We start from the raw sequence: 20,414 nt of genomic DNA on the forward strand, positions 1-20,414 counted from the left end.
TTATTTTTTGTTTCACTTCCTGGGACCCGCTAAAATTTTTATCCATTAGTGAATCAAGAGCTTCGAGTTTTTAAATAAAACTTTGGTTGTCAAAAGTTGAAGTTAGAGAGTTCAGAAAGCTTACCGCGAACCACGTTCGACGTTACTCCCTGTCACACTTAGGGACAAATTAACAAGTGCGATAGAGAAGCAACACGTCAAACGTGGTTCGCGGTAAGGCCCTCGGTTACCACGAAGCGTAATATGGCGCTGTACAGTATCTGTTTCAGTTATTAAACTCGGGGGCACAATTTTTTTCTTAAATTTTACACATCTTATAGACTTCATTATTGTGTAGATAAAAGTTTTAATTACCTCCCTCTAGTTAAAATTTTGCGAGGCAATATGTCTAGTGGAGACAAGTTTGAGCTAATATGACGTAGTTTTAGAAAAATAATGTAGATGGCGCTGATGTACGAACCCATCTAGTTTACAATTTACAATGGCTTCCACAAGTAAATTAATACAGGTTGGGCAAATACGAGGTATATGTTTTTAAATTTTAACTTTATTAAGTGCAAAGAAGAAATATTTTTTTTTCATAAATAAATAATTCAGGGTTGGCAATTATATACGGAAGATTTCTGCTAATGTCTACCTTTAGCAGCGAGCAATTTTTTCTCAAATATTTCTGTTGTTTTAAACACGTTGTTTGCTCTATTAATTTCAAGAAGCAGTAAAAGTTATTGGCATCCAAATTCCCCAAATTTTGCAGCTCCTGACTTATTTCTGTGGGGCTACCTAAAATTACGTGTGTATGCTAACAAGCTGATAAAATTTAAATAGTTAAAACCAACTATCCAACACAAATTGAATAAGATAACGCCGAAAATGTGCGAAAATATGCTGAAAATTGCGATGATTAGGGCTCACATTTACCTGCTGTTAGTGGTGGACATATGTCAGACATTATCTGCGGAACATCTATTTGCCAACCCTGAATAATATATTCTTAAAACAATACGTAATAATATTTAAACATAATATAGTTAAAATTTAAAAACAAAATGTATAATTCTTATTTGCCCACCCTGTACAATCGAGACAGGACAAAGATAGAAATCTCGAGAAGAGTATGAATTTTGTCTAGATTACCATGAGATTACCTAGGTTTAAGGACAGCTAGGAACCGCTACTTTGTTAGAAAATGTGTTGCATCCTGGAGAAATTGGACTTTTACTCTGAATTTACGCACTCTTATAGAGTCTCAACTATTATGCCAACTTTAGCATATAGCTGCTTCACTCCTTCGTGGGAAATACAGCTCCTAGGGAATAAGAAAAATTGTTCGTCCTTACCTTTCCGGGGAGGATATGTCCTTGGAAGAATACCAAACCAATATCTATAGATACATTTCTAAATAAGCTCGCCAATAATAGACGTTTTACACCAGCTATAGTGAAATTATTTGCACTGGTTAATATTTAAAAATTAGAAAAGAATGCAAAACATAACCAAAAAAACTTCAGTCTCTTTGACACTTATCAAGACAACTAAAATAATTTTGACCTTTTTTTATTTTATTTGGTCCCATCTTCGTAAGCTGAAAACAATATATGGTGTGTTCTGCTGTGATATACATGGTGTAACACGAGGAAACCGAAAGATTCTAACAGTGTATTCCTGATCACATTTAGAGACTAAATAGCCATATAAACGTATCTGAATTTCGCCTAGTTTTCAGAGCTAATACCAATTAAAAAAAAACTCATCTTCTTATTGTAATTTACTGGAAAACGCCTATTTGATGGTGGTGACGCCATTATGGGGCGTACTCTAAATATCATTATTGACAGATGTCAAAAAGTGACGAGTAACCTTTACAAAATAAATCATAGAAATTAATTTTTAGTGCCAGTTTTACAAAAAAATAACTATTTATGTACAAATACATCCAAAAATTAAAAAAAAAAACAAATAAGATATTATTTTGGAAAAATTTACTTCAACTCATATAACATTTTTTTACTTTTTTTGGCCTCAGGAGTGCGTGGTTAAAATCTTTCGGGTTCCTCGTGTTACACTGTGTATAATAGTAAAAAGATCACAGTGCTATATAAATATATTTGTGAGCTTGTGATATTTTTAATAGATGGCGTCATATTATATGTTTCATTTTAAAATTGACAAACTTCAGCGAAGTTCAACTACCGTTAAACTCAATTCATCTGGCTATTTACTCCTAAGTACCGTTTCTATTTAGATCACAAGAAAACCAAAAAAATACACGTACGGTGTTTACATTCAATCATTATTAACTCGTAACGAAATCACTTCTGAAGTAAATAAACTAATTACTTGAATAGCTGACAAGGTAACTTGATTACTTGCCTTGAAAAGCAAATTTCTGAGAATGATTGCTTATTAGGGTTCTGGTAAAATTTTATCGACGTAGACTAAAATTAAGGAACTAATTAGGTTCACAAAATACTGATTCGACAGATAAGGCGTTTAAACAAACTATACCTACTCTAACAGTAATGAACGTATAATTAAATTAAATTTCCTGAACTTTATGAGATCTTTAGTTTCATTATTCAGTGCAACAAAAGCCACGAAATGGAATAATCATAATCATATTAATGTCAAATAAAATAGTATAGCAGAAAAACATCCACAGATACTACCATATCGACACTAGTACATTGTAGGAGAGGCCGGAAAATCGCTCAAAGATGGACAACTGTGGAGGCCCTCAAATAATACGAGTCCATCTTTAGCGTTTCCGGCCGAGGCCTTACATAGTGCTATTCACGACTCCTGCGAGAAAATAAGAAAACATTTGCATAACTCTAAATAAGTACTTTAATAGAAATTAAAATTTATATTGGGGTGAGGGGTGAGGACAAATGTTGAAATAAAGCGATGTATTTGCCAGTAAATTTTATATTTTCTTCACTAGAAGAACTCATTTGTATAGCGTAGATACGTGTTTCTTGTATTTTTTAGTCAAACACAATTTAAACTATCCAATTCAGTAAGTATTTTCCGATCCCGCCTTTTTTCTTTTTTTATCACTTTCCAGAGGCGTTTTTCTGTTGTTTGCTTCAAACTGACTCTAACAATAAGCTTAGAAGCGTTTTTGCTAAAAAACCACAAAGAGCTACAAAAGTAAAAACGCCTTAAGCGTGAACTGAATGGTTTTGACTTTCCTTTTTTTTAACAAGTAATTGGCCCTATAAATAACCTAATTTTATTTTTGAAGGTAAAAGTTGCGCCACAAAAAGACCTTTATCATCACCAATGACAGACGATGATAACAATGAAACAGCTTACTTTCCAGTTTAGTTTTAGACCATCTATTGCTAGATTTCCGAACAGTGGCGTGAACATTTTTTTTGGCAAATTTCACTTCACTATGTAACAATTTGGCCCCAAAGTACTGAAAAAAAAATTCTTCTATGACTACACAAAGTATTCTATGACAGCAAAGGGGTCAGAAATAAGACAACGCATTGAATAGACTACCGACGAAACTATTTACGTTGTTAAATCTAACATGCTTCAAGTTACTTTCCTTTTTCAACGTTTACTTATTTGATAACCTAATAAGACTCATAAGATCAAATTTACATTTACGTGTAACCTGATATGAGGATAAAATTTTCCACGATTGCTCTGACCTAGATATATTTTAGTTAAAGGGAGAAAATGTTGATTTAAATCTCTGTAACAGTATATTTGTAAGATTTGTGCGTTACTTCAACAAATCTTATTTATTATTTAGCGTCATGTTATTGTCTGCCTGAGTTCCAAGACTCAAAGCATCAGGGCTTTTACACTATTCTGTTTCAAGTAAAGAAAAGGGTTTTAGTAATATAAGTTTAACTGAATCTACGAACATAAATTATCTACAATGTAACCTATGAAGAGGAAAAGGCAAGACTTACTTTGCTTTTATCTTTATTTGATCCTTCTATTATTTTTAAGACCAAACGTATTTATAAATATTTCCAATACAATACACAGGGTAAGTATATTTAGATGCATTATACGCAAAAAGTTTACTGTAAATTGACTTACTTAGGTGGTATCCAAAATAAGATAGAGTGTAACTTATCAGCAGTAATGTTTTAAAGTTTAAATGAATGAAAAGATAAACATTGGCGGAATAATAAAAGTAACTGAAAAAAATCGTAACGCGGTTATCACACTGATGCTAATTTGCAAGTCGCTCCGGTGTATGAGCATGACAACGCTATGAGTGTAACATATAGCGATAATCCGCTCCCGAATGTAGTAGTATACAGAAACAAAATACCTAGGGACTCGTGCACACTAAAGGAGGCAGTTATCAACTGAAGACATTGCTAGGTTTCGTAAAGGAGCTGGGGTAGCTAGAGTAGCGCTACCTCGTTTCGTGACGAGTTAAAGGCCAGACCACCTTCGTCGGAGGGGTGCTGACCTGCAGCGAGTGTGGCCGCACATTCGCTGCTAAAATTGTTTACGCCAGTTACCTGAGAGCGCACCAGCGACACTCACAGCGGTAGAAAGCAGTTCCTGTGGCCGAAAACGGCTAGGAGACGATGATGATGACCTCTTTTTTTCACGCAAAATAGCGGTAAATGCCCAGAAAAACTGACTAACATCGGAGTGACGTGTGAATTTGCATCCAATGCAAAGACCGCCTAAGATTTATAACATAAGGTAGAAACCTTATTAAAAACACGTCAGATAGATAGATAGATAGAATACTCTTTATTGGCACACCTCAATAAAAATATACAAGAAAAATAAACAATTGGTCAGCTTATGTTATATCGGATAGTTTACCGCAGTTAACTGCGTAATGGAATAAAAAAAGCTCAGTAGGAAGTTTATTTTATTTATGGACATTTTGTCTAGGACACATTTTAGTAGGTACAATTTATAGTTTTCTAGCTCTTATATGACTAGATTGAGATACTGACACAGTTAGCTATTAACTCTACTTACAGTTCCGATTTTAACACGATTAAAATAGGTACTTACACGAAACTAGGCCTTATTAATTAAAATACCAAAAAAATAACATCACTAAAGTAAGAATAGTTTTTCTGTATTTTATACATTAATAAATAAAACCCGTACATAATTGGCACAGAAACAAATACAGAAAGTCAAGTCCACTAGAAATTGAAAATTAACGTAAACAACCACTCTACCTTCATTTCTTCGTAATCTCGTACTTTTTGTTGACAATCATGATTTTATCAATAGTTTATATACTTTAACCTTTTTTTTATATCAATTACTAGTTAAATACATGTTAATTATTAATATTTCAATGAAAACAACCATCGTAAAACTTTTAGGTTATACGTCAGATGCTAACGAATTCTGTCAGTTGTTTACCTACCACATTATCTGCAATTTCTATTGGACTTTACATATCCAAACCACAACTACCTAAACACAACTTGGTTGATGCTATTATATGTGACTACTAACAGAATTGACTGAAACATCTACAAAAGTACTTATAGCAAAAACTTTACACAGTTGATATCCAGCGTGTATTTAAACTCCATTTGCAACATTTTCTCAAACCAATAATGACATTTTGATATTTTGGTATCGGAACATTTTGGATCGCTTAGTCTGAGAGCCGTAGCACCAAACAAATAATATAATCAGTATTCAAAATTTGTTTATTTTTAATTCGATTCAAGGTGTCGAACACACCTTTTAAGTTTGAGAGTTGTGTTTGGCATTAAAACTGTTTAAACTTTAAGTTTGGATGCAGATGCTCCAACTGCGGTAATTTTATGACATCGCACTTCCATTGAAGTAATTAGAAGAACCAGTTTTTCAGAGTGCGTTGATTTGATACTTTGCTAACAAGAAATGTTGAACAGTGAGTAGTTAACACATTCACTGCCCAAGAACACGCTAATGGGGCACCTAGCTCCGACAATATTAAATTGTGGCCTGTGGGCTGACGCAAAACTACTATCGATGTAAATTCGCGACTGAATTGATGCTTAAATTACCTTATGAAATCATCTTCAATAAATATAAAATTCCTACGTAGATTAATAGTTAAACTATAAGCTTGTAAAAAATGCAAAGATAAAACCATTACTGGTACTTTTACTCTTAACAAACTAAATGCTACTGTAAGGAACTTAACAATACAGTGCCACGGCTCAAGCAGGTGTCACGTAGGTCGGTTTAGATATCGGGCACCTCGTTCATCGCGTCCATGCCGCAGATCAGGTCAGCGTGCTCGATGTCCTCGGCAGCGAGAGGGTTGAAGGCCAGGGTCACGGAGTTGTGGAAGCGACCGCTGGATACCAGTCGCACCACGGTGTCTTCACAGGCGATGAGTAGCGGGCGGCGTGCTATAAAAGTGATAATTTAGATTTAGAATTAATTTCGTAGAGAGTAGAGAAAAAATATTTTATTAAATAATTTGCTCTTATTTAAGTAGTCGTGCAGTCAAAAGATTTAATTTGAGACCCATTTCGTACCTTGACACAGTGACAATAGTATGAGGTCCCTATCGTCTTTCATGTCTTTTATAATTATTTTTTTTTTGACTTTACTACTATGTCTAGACAGATGTTATATACTAAGGAAATAAGTGACTAGTCGTTCCAGTAGCCAAGGCGAGAGATTATTATTTTATGTTTATGAAAACTGGAAAAGAATACCACCAAGAGCAAAATCGTTCGAACCAACTGCCCTACCAAAGTTTACTCGACCCTTCTATATTTATATTACATTAGAGAGGCAGTGATATCTACCGTAAGAGTAACACTTCTTAACGGATTTGACAACCCGAATTACATTTCAGAAACCGACAGTAAAAATTCTCTACCTAATAATTAATGCAATCTATAAGCGAATCCGTCTTGCCGACGAAATTACATTTTCTTTAATAAGAAATGATAAGAATACTGAATCATCGTCGTCAGCGCATTTATATATGTCCCATTGGAGGACATTCCGCCTTTCAAGGATAATAAGGGATTGTGATGATGTGGGCATTCACATACACAACGAGTTTATTTCTTTGTAGATGTATGCAGGTTCTCCAAAGAAATATACTACCGAAAAGCTACTACACAGAAAACATCAAAAGATATTGAAATGAGCCAGAAAGGGACCCACGACCACGACCTTCCCGGTATAAAATAAAACACCTACCAGACCTGCTACTAATGCTATACATGAAAAAAGCTTTACAATGCAGTTAATAGCAAACACAAACACTTAATATCGAGTTGGGCTGAGCCGTTGAGGAATAAACATCCTTTCAGGAAACCTTTATGCTTTGATAAACATGCAAATTAGTTAAGGTCGTGATAGAAATTTAATATTAAACTGAATGGTCACTGTAATAAATATTTTCAAGGTTGTATAGAACAGATGAAAAATCGTTGAGTTAAATTATAGGTATATGACAAAAATATATTATTTAAGTTTTCCCTTGGGAGAACTAATTAATAAAAGAAGCCCCTAAAGAAATTTAATAACAAAGACATTTTAACTAAACGAATACATAAGAATATAATATTTTATTAAAGAAACAAAAACAATTTGACGGCATTACACTTATAATTAGTATTCTAAAAGAACCTTGTCCGTAAAGATACAATGTCAATATACATTATATTAATAATTTAACTATTAGCTTCTTAAGACCTCAGGTTAATTATAAGTGATGTGGTTACTTTTCTAAGAAAAAACTTCTTCTTTTCTTCGCGTTAATTTCATAGAAATCTTGACATACACGGTACACACGATATTTGCTATAATTATCACGATAAAATTACAAATGTGCTAAAATATATTTATCGGCTTCGAGCGATAAAAAATGTTCTGACGACTTATTCTTACAAAAAAATGGATTAAATATCTACTACGCATAACAAGGAAAGGTTAACAGTAATTATTATTGTTCGACCTGTTCGTAAAAGCCGCAACAGGATTAATTTATCCCCGAGACTTTTCCGAATAATAAAGATAGGAGCTTATTCTGGTATAAAATTTATCAAAGCTGCAAGCTGCAACTTTGTGGTCTATCTGTCGCGATGTCTTAACGCGAATAGCTGAATTTGATAACATGTTGCTATTGTCGCCGTATAATTCAACATCATTTATTTCTCTTTCATTTTGGTAGTTAATTTTCCAGAAAATTTATGTATTTAAAAAGAAAAAAGAAACATTTATCCAGCAAATAAGTAAAGTTAATGGTATCTACAATAATAATAAAAATATGACTTAAATGAAACTTAAATTCTTCGAAGATTATTAAAAACCGTACCAGACATTTAAAGCCCTTCAGTTATTGTTATCGTGTTCTCGTACAATTAATATAAATTGATTTTCAAATGGTAGTTATCGTAGTTATGCTTGTTTAGAAATAAACATTATAGGACATTATTACACAAGTTGACTTAGTAAGTTCAATAAAGAATCTGTTGTGGGTCCTTAAACAACGATATTATTATATACTCATATAACATACATATACATATATCAAAGACACCTATCGCTCAGCTCAGGGTTAAATATCCGTGCTCACCACAAAAATAAATGCCCTTACCGAGATTAGAACTTTAGAACTCGCCACGTCTAGGCCCGGCAGGTCGTCAAAAAATCAAGAAAAAAAAACAATAAAGGGGGATCAAAGGGCTTCTTCTCGCAATAAATAACTATTTGTCGTGCCATATTTTTGAACTCTGAATAAACTTCAATGTGGGTTGGTTTATTAGTTTCATTTTAGAATTAGTTTCATAATGTGAAGCAAAATTACAGGACGCTTAAAGTTTTTGTAAGAGTTCTCAGAATAGGTCTGATAACGTGCAATTCAATTTATTATCATACAGCTTGGCACCCCGCTGCTAGCCACAGGGCGATATGCTATAAATAATAATAACATCGACTTCATTGTGTTTTCATGGATCCTGTATCGGTTTCGGCATTATTAATAGAGTAATCTATGTATTATTAAGTAACTGATTAATAAGTCAAGATGTTTCAGGATATTTGTACGTGCAAACAAAATTTTTAGTACCTAATCCTATAATGTCAGTCAGTTAGTCTGAGTTTCACGTTTGTAAAATGATGACGCCTTTTGTAAAAGGCGAAATGATACAATTTGCGTGCGACACATTATGTCACATATATAAGTGGTAGCCAGAACAAAAAAGATTTTGTGAATACTCTAAAATAAGCTTATGACATTAAGTTTCTTAAAAATATATTAATAAAGCCTCATCTGAAGATAGAAATATTAAAAACATGGCATTTATTTTATTTTTCAAGGTATCTTATATATCTTCATTAAATAAGTCTAGATTTGTGATCTACATATTGTTCACTTAGGTATATTGAACATTCATTTTTAAACATATTAAGACGAGACGAGTTGAAAAATAAATACACACATACACAACGCAACTTGGGTATAATATATATAGCACAAATTTTCATATCCTTAATATACGCTTGAATAATCCCATATATGTCACAGTGCAAAGGAAGCACATCCTGCACGTACTAAAGATAGACTCCTGAACGTGACGCCTGCTTTAAGTTATATTTTTATCGAATAGGTTATTTTATAACAAACATGTTGCTACCTAATTTATGAAATAATTACCTTCTTTGGAATCGAGCCCACACATGCTGTCGTAGACTTCCATCTTGGTGTGATCGAGCCCCCCGGCGCCACCGATGTCCACGAAGTCTGGCAATCCCCGCTTTTTGCACTAAGCAAACATACATTAATTTGTTTTAGTGAAAAAAATATTAAAAGGTATACTCCTAAAACACTGAAAAATGTATAATATAAAGATAAAGAAAGATTATAATCTATTTTTCAAGTAGGCACATAATATACAAAAATCATGTATATAAACCAGAAACAGGAATGGACCCAAAACAGAACCCTGCGGTACACCTAACTTAAGTATAGTTCCGATTGACTGGGTTTTATTTACAACAATTGACTGTGTTCTATTTATTGATAAGGTACGAATGAGGACATGAAATTTAGGGCATTTTCAGAGAAACCAATTTAGTGTCTTATTTTATAGCAAATTATTATAAGGATTTTTGACATCTCACCGCATAAGCCGTTATAAACTCATTATCGTTTTTGATTAGTATTAAACGATAGCGATTGAAGATGCTAATATCACGGTACAAGGAACTTGATATACTATTGGGAGAATCAACTTTTTAGCGTCACTCGTTGCCATGGTTACGATTAGTTGTCCAGGGGACAAAAGTTCATTGAAATACTGATTTTATGGTACTTAAATGTATTAAACTTGCGTTTTTGTGGTCGTTACAACCAATGTCCATAATGGGCCCCCTACTAAGCATGTTAATAGAACGGCATACAACGTCTCTTCAAACAAACTGTGCCACTGTTGTCCCTTGGACAACGGGACAGGATAACAAAACCAAAAAAGTTGATTCACCCTATTATAACATTTATAACCGGTCTAGTCACACAGTTGCGGTACCAATGGTCAACCGCATTGTCATTTTGCCTCATCTTTGATAGTATTGCGAGCAGCGACAGCAACATTTATTAAATTTTCTTTTTTAAACGGGTCTTAAATCGTAATAAATAAAGTTTCGTATTCTTTAACCTATAAATAGCTACGGAAGTCAACTAGAATCTTTAAAAAAGGATCAATAGTTACAGTAAATGAGTAATAAAACGAATGTCTCAGATTATTTCGTGACGAGATAAAATGTAATCCCGGAATAAAGCGAGGAAACACTTTCTGAGGCATTTGTATGGAACGCTGCTCGCTTGGGCCCGTCACGTACCTACTTATATTCTGATGTTGAAGAATACTATCAAAGTAATGTGCTATCCCTGCTTGCCTTTTTTGCATTTTATTTCTTTATAATTATAGTTTAAAATTATATTTTGAATGATGAATTATAATTTGTTTACATCTTTCAGTTGACAAAAGTTTGTTAGTAACTAGATTGACATTATTTGCACCTGATAGTCAAGTTACTGCGTTACGAGATCGTATAGTGCCTTCGAGCAACACTGGCTTCCGACACGTCGGAATGGAGGAGTCCAAGCGATTTCATACCGTACAATTTTGTGCAGGGAAAACGTTCACACAGTGGCACTCACTAAATACAAAATCCAATCTGTAATGACTACACAAATACATAGAAAAAGACCAATCGATTATCAAACTAATTACACATCGCTATAAATGCAACTAAATACCAAAGATAATACACATTGTCACAAGACTGAGCTCTTGTTATGTTAAACTTCGTGTTTTTAGTTAATTCACCTATGAAGCCGTGATGATGATGAAAAATGATGGTCCCGGGTTCAAATCCTGGTAAGGACATTTATTTGTGTGATGAGCACGGATATTTATTCCTGAGTCATGGGTGTTTTCTATGTATTTATATATATATATATCGTTGTCTGAGTACCCACAACACAAGCCTTATTGAGCTTACTGTGGGACTGTAGTCAATTTGTGTAATAAATAATGTCCTATAATATATATATTTATTTATTTATTTATTTAATACGGAAAATATCTCTAACTTGAACTGGTGCGGTAATCATCCGTTATTTTATTAAAACTAAATAGATATCACGTCACTTAGTATCCCTACAAATATTATAAACGCAAAAGTAACTCTGTCTGTCTATATATAAAATTAAAAACATGAACCAATTTAAATAAAAATGCTATGGAGACTGTTTGAGGCCCGGGGATGGTTTTTATTAATCATCATGATCATCAGACGCTAGTATGATATAATTCGTGTCATCCACGATGACGCGCAGATTTGTCAAAAGTAACCTTTAATAACATGACATTACGAGTTAAGGTACGTGTTTTCGCGAATGACAAGATCACCGTGTTTTTTTTTCCGTGAATTTCAAGGGTGCATTCCTGAGCTTAAATTTAGTAACTTTCTCAAAGACACCGGTATTATAAATTATAATTATCTCCATTTCGGAGATAATCAATAATTCAATTTTATTTTTTAAGGCCCCTACGAGCATATAAACTTGCCTTAGGGGTTGTTTAGATATTGATTAGTCTTTAGTACGAGTTCAGTGTTCACATTTGCTACTAAATGTAAGTACTATCGTGGAAGATTGATGTTTGAAATGACATTGATATGTCGCAGTTTTCAATTGTTTGGTTGAATAAAAAAAGATTATCCAAACAGAATAGAAATAACTTAGTGCACAAATAAACTTGAGAGTCCTTTGTTGACGAATTGGGAGCCAATTAACGGACGACGGTAGAAAGAGATGTGGTCGTAATTGCGCAGATCGAAAATGAACCGCATACTATTTTAATTAAACAAGCAAATCAATTCAAATAATAAATAAGTATTACACAAATTGACCAAGTCCACAGTAAGCTCAATAAGGCTTTTGTTGTGGGCACTTTGATAACGATATATATATTATAATATATACATATTTATTAGAAAACACTCATGACTCAGGAACAAACGAACGAACTTCATAGACAGGGTCCTACTTAGTATACCAGAGAGGTCGTCAAATTAATAAAGTTATGGGAGATATCCATGGTGTACACATCAGCGTAGTCAATGAGTGGTTGAATTATTGCCTGTGCAATAAAAATCTTAGTGCGTATCGGAAGGAAGTTCTTGTAAGGAAAAAGTGCGCGTAAAATTCCAGTGACCTTTCGATTGAAATCCGAAAATTACCCATCCCAGGCGAGAAATTTATCAAGTATAAAGCCGAGATCCTTTAAGCACTTAATTGAAGACTGGGATCAGCGCGCCTTCAAACATGATCGCTGCAACAAAAGATCATCCAGCTATAACTGTTGGAATACCTTGTACAAATAAATAAATAGACGAAACATTTGACGTGGACTCCCCACAATAAGGGCCTGGCACTTTGAGGGTTTTCCAGATACGAGTATGCCAAAACTAGTTGCTGATGCGGTTCAGATCAGCATTAATAGCTGCTGTGGCAGTATCGACATCCATGACTTCTGCCTGAGTATACAGCTGTAAATCATCTACATACATATTGTTATATATGACTTCTCGCTCAGCGACATACCTAGTAATGCGATACAGCGAGGAAATGCTGCCAGCGTCTACGGCACCATGCCGCAGGGGGACAGTTTTTAGTAACTTATTTTAAGATTTTTTTTATTCTTAGATTTTAAGTTTTGGGTTGTAAGTTTTATAGTTTTGATATTTAATTAATATGTTACTTGATATTTCCATTTTAAAATATAAATACTTTTGTAAGGTGCTAACCAAAAATACTGATACCGTTGCTAAATGCTCTCAGATTATAAGTTTTGTAACTGCAGCAAGGGGCTAATATAATGAATGTAGGAAATCACTAAAACAAGTCAAATTTGTATGGTTATACGAATGCTAACTTTAAAATTATGTTGATTTCATGACTATGTATACAAATGATGTGGCCGTTCTTTATGATATCTAATAAGTTAATGTTTTTACTACTAACTATAAGAAAATAATGATATCAGAAAGAACGGTAAGTAAAGTTCATGTTATAAAGCGAAGCGTAACCAAACGTTACTGTCTTAAGCACTGGCAATTTAAATCACTTGCTCGTAGAGACAGGTTGCTTTATTACAAAAACAAGTTATCGTGGTAAAAGTTGTAGTTTTTGATATCCAGCAGCGCCATCGACAGTATTTGTTTAAATATGGAACTATGATGTTCTAAATATTAAATTCATTATATAATTCTGTCACATATTAAATAGTCTTCGGTTAACATGCACGTATTTTAAATTATAAAAGTAACGTGAAGTAAATGTAAGTTATAATTAAATATGATGTAAGGTCAATGCGGCCAAATCCGTCTGCGGGAAGTTCGTATTTTACTTACTTTTTTTCAACCGTAGAATAGAGGAGCACACCTACTTTTGACTGCTGAGACTAAGAAAAAGTATAGCTGCATTGTTGATGAAAATAAAAATCTTGACCTATTATTGGTCGAAAAAAAAGCGTGCAGGTAAAGAATTTCCCACAGACAGATTTGGCCGTATTGACCTTACTTTGATGAATTAGTGAAGTTAAAAATAAGTCATTTGATACCTAACCTATATAAGCGTATTTGTCGTAAGAAAATTCGCATACTTATATAAATTTAGAATCACAGAAGTGTAAGTATTAAGAACGTGTCAATGAATCAATAGAAAAGGATAATTTATGAAGATTAAAGAAAACAATGATAAGGTAAAACTTCAAATAGTCATCAAGCCTTGATAATTTATTTAATTTGATTTGCTTTGGCTTTATTAAAAGATCAAGAAAAAATCCTCTCAGCCGAAATTAAGACGATCTGAAAGGCGATTTCAAAGGAAGTCTATCAAAGATCGTTAAGCTTTAGGGTAAACGTGGTGGGCTGCTTATTCTTAAAATAGGACGGTAAATTATGAAACGAGTCATTATTTTCGGATTACCTTTCTTGTGAAAAATTCTATATAACGAAGGAATTTATAAATATGTAGACTACAACTGATCGAGGTTCGAATTGAAGATAGCGTGTTAAGAGACCCGTTTGATAATGTTTTAGGAATTTCCGCGCTTTACTTTATTTTTAAAGTTGAATCAGATATATTTTTCTTATATTTCGACTTTTAAATCATTTAAGAGAGCACATTTAACTCATTCATGAATGGTCATCTATTTTAGAAGGCCTAGTAAAAGTATTATATACACCATATATGTGTTTTTATTTAATATCGTTAACTCCGGGGTATGGGTAAGTACGTTTAAGGAAACTAAATGACATCGTTAATTTTCAAAAATAAATATTTTTTTATAATTATTTAAAAAAAGCTAAAGCAAAACTTTTCATTTAAAGAGGAATCAATCGTGAATGACTCGGTATAGCTACCCATAGTATTTCCATTTCCTTTCAATCTTATTTTTAAGGTCTAGGTTTTCCTTTTAGTTGGCAAACAATTATTTTGCCATGTGTAATTAGGAACAACTTGTCGGTATGTATGTACTGTAGCTAACATAGATTCTAAAAACACGAATTGCATATCTAACAAGCTCAAACCTCAACTTCCCTACGGGTCGCGAAAGTCGGGTTCATAAAATATTGAATATATTCTCGGTTATCTACTCATAATGTATTTCAAGAGATTCGTCGGGATACAGTTTTGTTCGTAGATAAAAATTATTTTCTTCAGAAAGCGTCCCATCTCCTTGTTAAGCAATCAATTTAAGTTCCTCACAGGAATTTTTAATTGCCTGTTAGATTTTTTTACACTTAGAATTTTACTCCTCTGGTTTTATTTTTTATTTAAACTAATTTCAATTTCAAGCATTTTTTTGCGTGTTTTGTGTGTCATGACATATGATACATATCATAAGTGAATTAATTAGCCAAACATACTCAGCTAATGAATTCACTTATGATATACAGTACTGTAGTTATGTTGTTATGTATTATGACTATTTATGACTAGTCGACTACAATAACTACTAGGTACGTACAGCCAGCATCAATAGTAGCGGATGAAACAACGTGCCAAAAGTATCTGACATCCCGGATAACTTTTCCAAAAGTAGATAAATTTCTAAAATTCACGTTCTAAACTATATATTTTACGGTCTTAGTTGTTCTATATTAAAGACATCACTTTTTGTTAAGCCGTCACAGAATGGTAGATACTTATGAAGCGTTTTTTAATCCGCTACTTTTGATGCTGACTGTACAACGTAATAAATATTTTAAGCTTTGAATAATAATACACAAGTACTGACAATATCAAGTTTTTACAATAAAAAAGTGCTTCAATAAACCTACTATTACTACTAAATTCTTTTACTTTTTACTTAGACGTCTACTCGTTGTTCGATAAAAAAACAACACTGTTTCGCAAACTTGAAGAATCGGCCATTCACGCTTGCATAAAACTTTGCACTTAATTTAAAAGTATCTTCATTAAACCTAAGTACCCCTTCTTTGTCTATTAAAATACTTTACACATTGTTACAAGAAAACCTTTTTTTTTTTAACTAGGTATTAATAGTGAAAATCCTAGTGCCTCCGTCGATTTTCAGTATTTATACAATACCCAGTTCAAAAAAGGTCATGGCTGCACTGCAATTGTCTTCTTCTTCTTCTTTGTCCGTCTCTGCTCCCGTAATCTGGGGTCGGGTCTCCTCATACTTCTGCGCCAGGCTTGTCGGTCCCGGATTGTCGGTTTTGGCAATTGGGCTTTCTTAACGTCTCGCTCGATGTTAGACCACCAGGTTAAATGGGGGCGGCCGCTACCTCTCTTGTGTTCTGGTAAGTTTAGAGCGATTTTTATCACATGGTCTTCTCTGCGCCTCATTACATACCATCTCAGGCGAAACTCTGTCATTTGATAGGCGCAACCTTAACTCTGCCCCGTATGTACTCATTGCTCGCCCTGTCCGTCCTGGTCAACTGTCATATACTCGTAACGTTATACTTAATTTAAAGGAGTTAAGGTGAGTTTGTAAGTCAAGAGTTTCCTGAAGTACTCTTATATCTCAGTTTAATGACTCATGTTGTTTTGTTTTAATTTGTCATTTTTACTTATGTATTTCTAAGAAAAAGATAAAACATAAATTAACTAATTTAAATTACAATCATATTAAAAGGGGGTAAGTATTTAAAATAATTATTCCGATAGCTCAAGTCAAAGCTAAGCCTAGTAAGCAATTAACGCGGTCGCCAATCTCGTTAATGACAACTTGTTATTAAGCCAATTTCCACTTATCATATCATACGACTACAACCTTAACTAAATATAACTTAATTTAAATGACTGTCAAAGGACAACAAGTTGTACTCACTCAGTCGTAGATACCCTCTCGAGTAGCAGGATCCTATTAACTTATGCAAGTATTCTCTTTGGAAGATACGAGCTTTGACAGAATACTTAAATCATACTCGTACGACAAATTTAGGTAACAATAGATGTCGGAAAAATTTAGCTTTAGCAACACGTAAAATGAAGAAGAATACTGAAGAATTTTGACCATAAATAAATAATTCAGTTTTGATAAGGAATATAAAGATCAACGAATAATTTTTATGATAATGTCTATGATAAAAGAATTGACAGATGATGATATTAATAAATTGAAAGTACGTGTCGCAGTCAACTGGTTAAATTAGCCAGCTAATTAGTTGGCTGAAGAACAACCCGCCAAGTTATTAATCGCAACGTTTAACTAGATGGCTGGACGTCGTGTGACTCATTTAGTTAATTTGAACATTGCTGAATTTGATGTACGGTTAGGTTATTTATTATTTATTAACGTTATCTTATGTTATTTCATATCCTTCATTTTCTTAGGTTATATTTGAATCACTTGGCTGACTGAAACAGTCGTTTTCAAAGAGCTGACGTACAATATTGTTTTTGTATCGGCCTAGGCTACTAATTAGCTGGCGAACTTAACCAGATGGCTGCGACATACATATAGTTAGTGTTGTACAAAATAAATAATACATAGCTTGATATTCAATTAAAATTTAACCAAAATCTTTGCTGATGAAGACCACGAAACTAAAAATACGCTAAGAATTTGGTACAAAAAATATTTATTACGAAATATAATAGTAGTTGATGTGACTGCTGCTGCATAATAAAGGGCAGAATGATGTACAGTTACATACACTATTCTATATACACACTTTTTATAAACTTTCTATGAAATATTTACTAACCCAAATTACAGCCTCCGTTGGGGCAACGTTGCCAAATCGTTGTTCTCTTGGCGTCACCGAAATATTTTTATCGCTTATTTTACACGAAACTTTTGCTACCTTACCTTTAAAACAACAAAACATATTCATTTTATACTTAAAACTAATGAAAAGGTAAACTGTACGTCAAATGTAAACAGTGCGGTAAATGAAAACTAAGAAATTTGTTGTAACAAAACAGTTTATCGTAATGTTGGCCATTATTTACGGATTTTGGCGGCATCATAGAGGGTTTATGATATGTGTGTAGATAAAATTGTTTAAACCCATTAAAACAATATTTCCGAGCTTCTTAGCAACTTGTATTTTTAAGTTGAAATATTTAACAATGATATAAGGATGCTATGTCCTACGGGTAGGACAAATATAGGGACGAGTTTTTAATAAAAATATATTACCATTAATTGAATAATGTCTTAATGGCCTCATCAAAAAAGTGTCAGTCAAAACGTATACCAGGCCAACCTGTCATTAGCAAAAAGTTAATTGAAAAGTGTTAATATCCACTGATGTATCTCAGCGATCAGCATTCATCTTTATCAGTGTCAGCGGTTCATCATTTAATGATCATACATAGGTACGTGTATATATACGTGTATAGGTACGTGTATATATATATATATAGGTATGTTCCAACTGAGGACGCGGTGGTGTAACTATATTTATAGGAAAAAGTACATATATTTTTGAAAATTAACCGTTATTTTATTTTCCCATTCATAAATATATTATGAAAAGTTATTTTTATATGGCTGCGTAAAACTAAGAGCGATTTGTGGTTTTTAATAAATACCTGTGTGACATTTATTGCCCATTTAATTTCTAAGCCATTAAATATGTTTATATTACTATATTCTATAGGTAAACTACTAAACAGATTTTAATTCATATATTTCTTCAATGAATATGATGTTTCATTTTATTTTATGATCTTAATTAGAAAATTCGGCACTGTAAAGCCAGTCAAAGTTATGTAATTATTTTATATTTACTAGTTGTTTTTGTTATTACTTCATGGAAACTTTACATTTTTTTATAACTAGTTACGCTGGACGTAGTGAGCATACGTGGTTAGCACCTTTTAACTTTACGGAATTATCGGTTTTAGAATACATAGCTTGCTTCTCTGTTTAGCCTAAAATACCGTGTGGCATTACGTTTGCCTTTTGTAACTATATATTTTTACCGTGTAATTAAATAAAAAGTGATCAACTTCCTCATTTACTTATAAAATTTTGACTGGTCTATCGAATCTGCGTATTTATTTTATACATCGTAAATATTTCGAACGCTCGTCATCGTCATCCGTAAGCCAATAATCCCATTAGCTTAATTAAAGCAAACGGATAAATAATCTTGCACCCAACAATATTTAAAATAAACCAATGAAATTCACCAACAGGGAGTATTAACAAGGTAATTAGTGTTCCATACAGCCAGGAGTCGAATTTAAAGTTCACAACAATATCTTGAACTTATTTGAATCTCATTAAGATACAAGAAGATACATCCCGTTTAATCTTATGTGTTATAAAATTATTATTTATTGTATGTTGGTGTATACTAGATACGTAGATGCACTGCGATCAAAATTTGATTTGTACTTAATACAAACTTTGTAGTTCATAGAGCCTCTATAAATATATGGTTCAGACGTATTACTAGTTTATAAATTTGGATTTGGTATGATTTTATTATTATTATGAATAATCTACAACGTCCCGATTGGTCGCATTGCTTCCCAGGAATAGCCACTGGGTCTACAGGCACGTAGATCTTGTCATCAATTATAAGAATTTTTTTATGTTTTTCAAAAACTTTTCGGCATCCTCTTTTAGCTCGCATGTCCTGGTCTTTAATATACTTAGGAGTAAATAATTTTGCAAACACTTTAAGCTGTAGGTTAGGTACGTGTTTTCATTTGAGCTAATATACTTTAAATTTCTTCCTCGATATTTTGAATTTACCCGCAGCAACTCTAACAGACATCGAGGGATTCTTCGTGCGTTTCTTCAAAACGCTTTATAATTTGATACAAAGTAGTTCTCCTGCGGTGTCAGCATGGTTCCATTTTTATCACTTGTCACTACGCCCGTCACTTTCGCGCTTATATACTTGTAAGAACGTGACAGGAATGGTGACAAATGATAAAGAGCCGACCAGTACTACACTACAGTAGGGCTAAGATGGTCGGCTCTTTTTCATTTGTCACCATGCCTTTCACGTTCTAACAGGTATGTTAGTGCGAAAGTGATGCATGTCATGACAGGGTATAAAAATGCGACCATGATACCGCTGCTGACTATGTCTGGAGAAAAATGACGTACTGGTGTCCATTTTTTCATGACATTTATAATACCGAATAACTGTTTAAGCAAATACTTCGTGCGCTATATTAACGACCCGATTCGAAGAATGAGATACAATAACGATAAGTTCTGGTTTAGATAAGTTCTCATTTAGGATATCGTTTGTATGTCGTATAATTGACAGAAGCAGCTCGATTCGGGCAAGCAATGTCACTTTGACGTTAGGAATATCGTAGACAGTGGAATCGAAAGAAACGTCAATTTTGACATGTCGTTTAGTTATCGATCTTTTAAAGATCTTTCCAAGATCTTGAAACGTGTCTTAATTATTCTTAG

General features: G+C 33.3%; 1 protein-coding gene across 1 annotated transcript in view; it reads right to left on the reverse strand.

Annotated features, from left to right (window-relative positions):
• Positions 1 to 4,847: 4,847 nt before the first annotated feature.
• The window catches only part of LOC133520699 (corticotropin-releasing factor-binding protein), a 32,923-nt gene continuing 17,356 nt past the window's right edge, over positions 4,848 to 20,414 (reverse strand). The window contains exons 6-7 of the mRNA XM_061855313.1: positions 9,632 to 9,740; positions 4,848 to 6,362 (exon numbers count right to left, since the gene is read on the reverse strand). Of these exons, the coding sequence (XP_061711297.1) occupies positions 6,193 to 6,362; positions 9,632 to 9,740 (279 nt within the window). The 3' untranslated portion in view covers positions 4,848 to 6,192. The remainder of the gene's footprint in view (positions 6,363 to 9,631; positions 9,741 to 20,414) is intronic.

Source organism: Cydia pomonella, chromosome 8 (assembly GCF_033807575.1).
Source record: "Cydia pomonella isolate Wapato2018A chromosome 8, ilCydPomo1, whole genome shotgun sequence".
Taxonomy (NCBI): domain Eukaryota; kingdom Metazoa; phylum Arthropoda; class Insecta; order Lepidoptera; family Tortricidae; genus Cydia; species Cydia pomonella.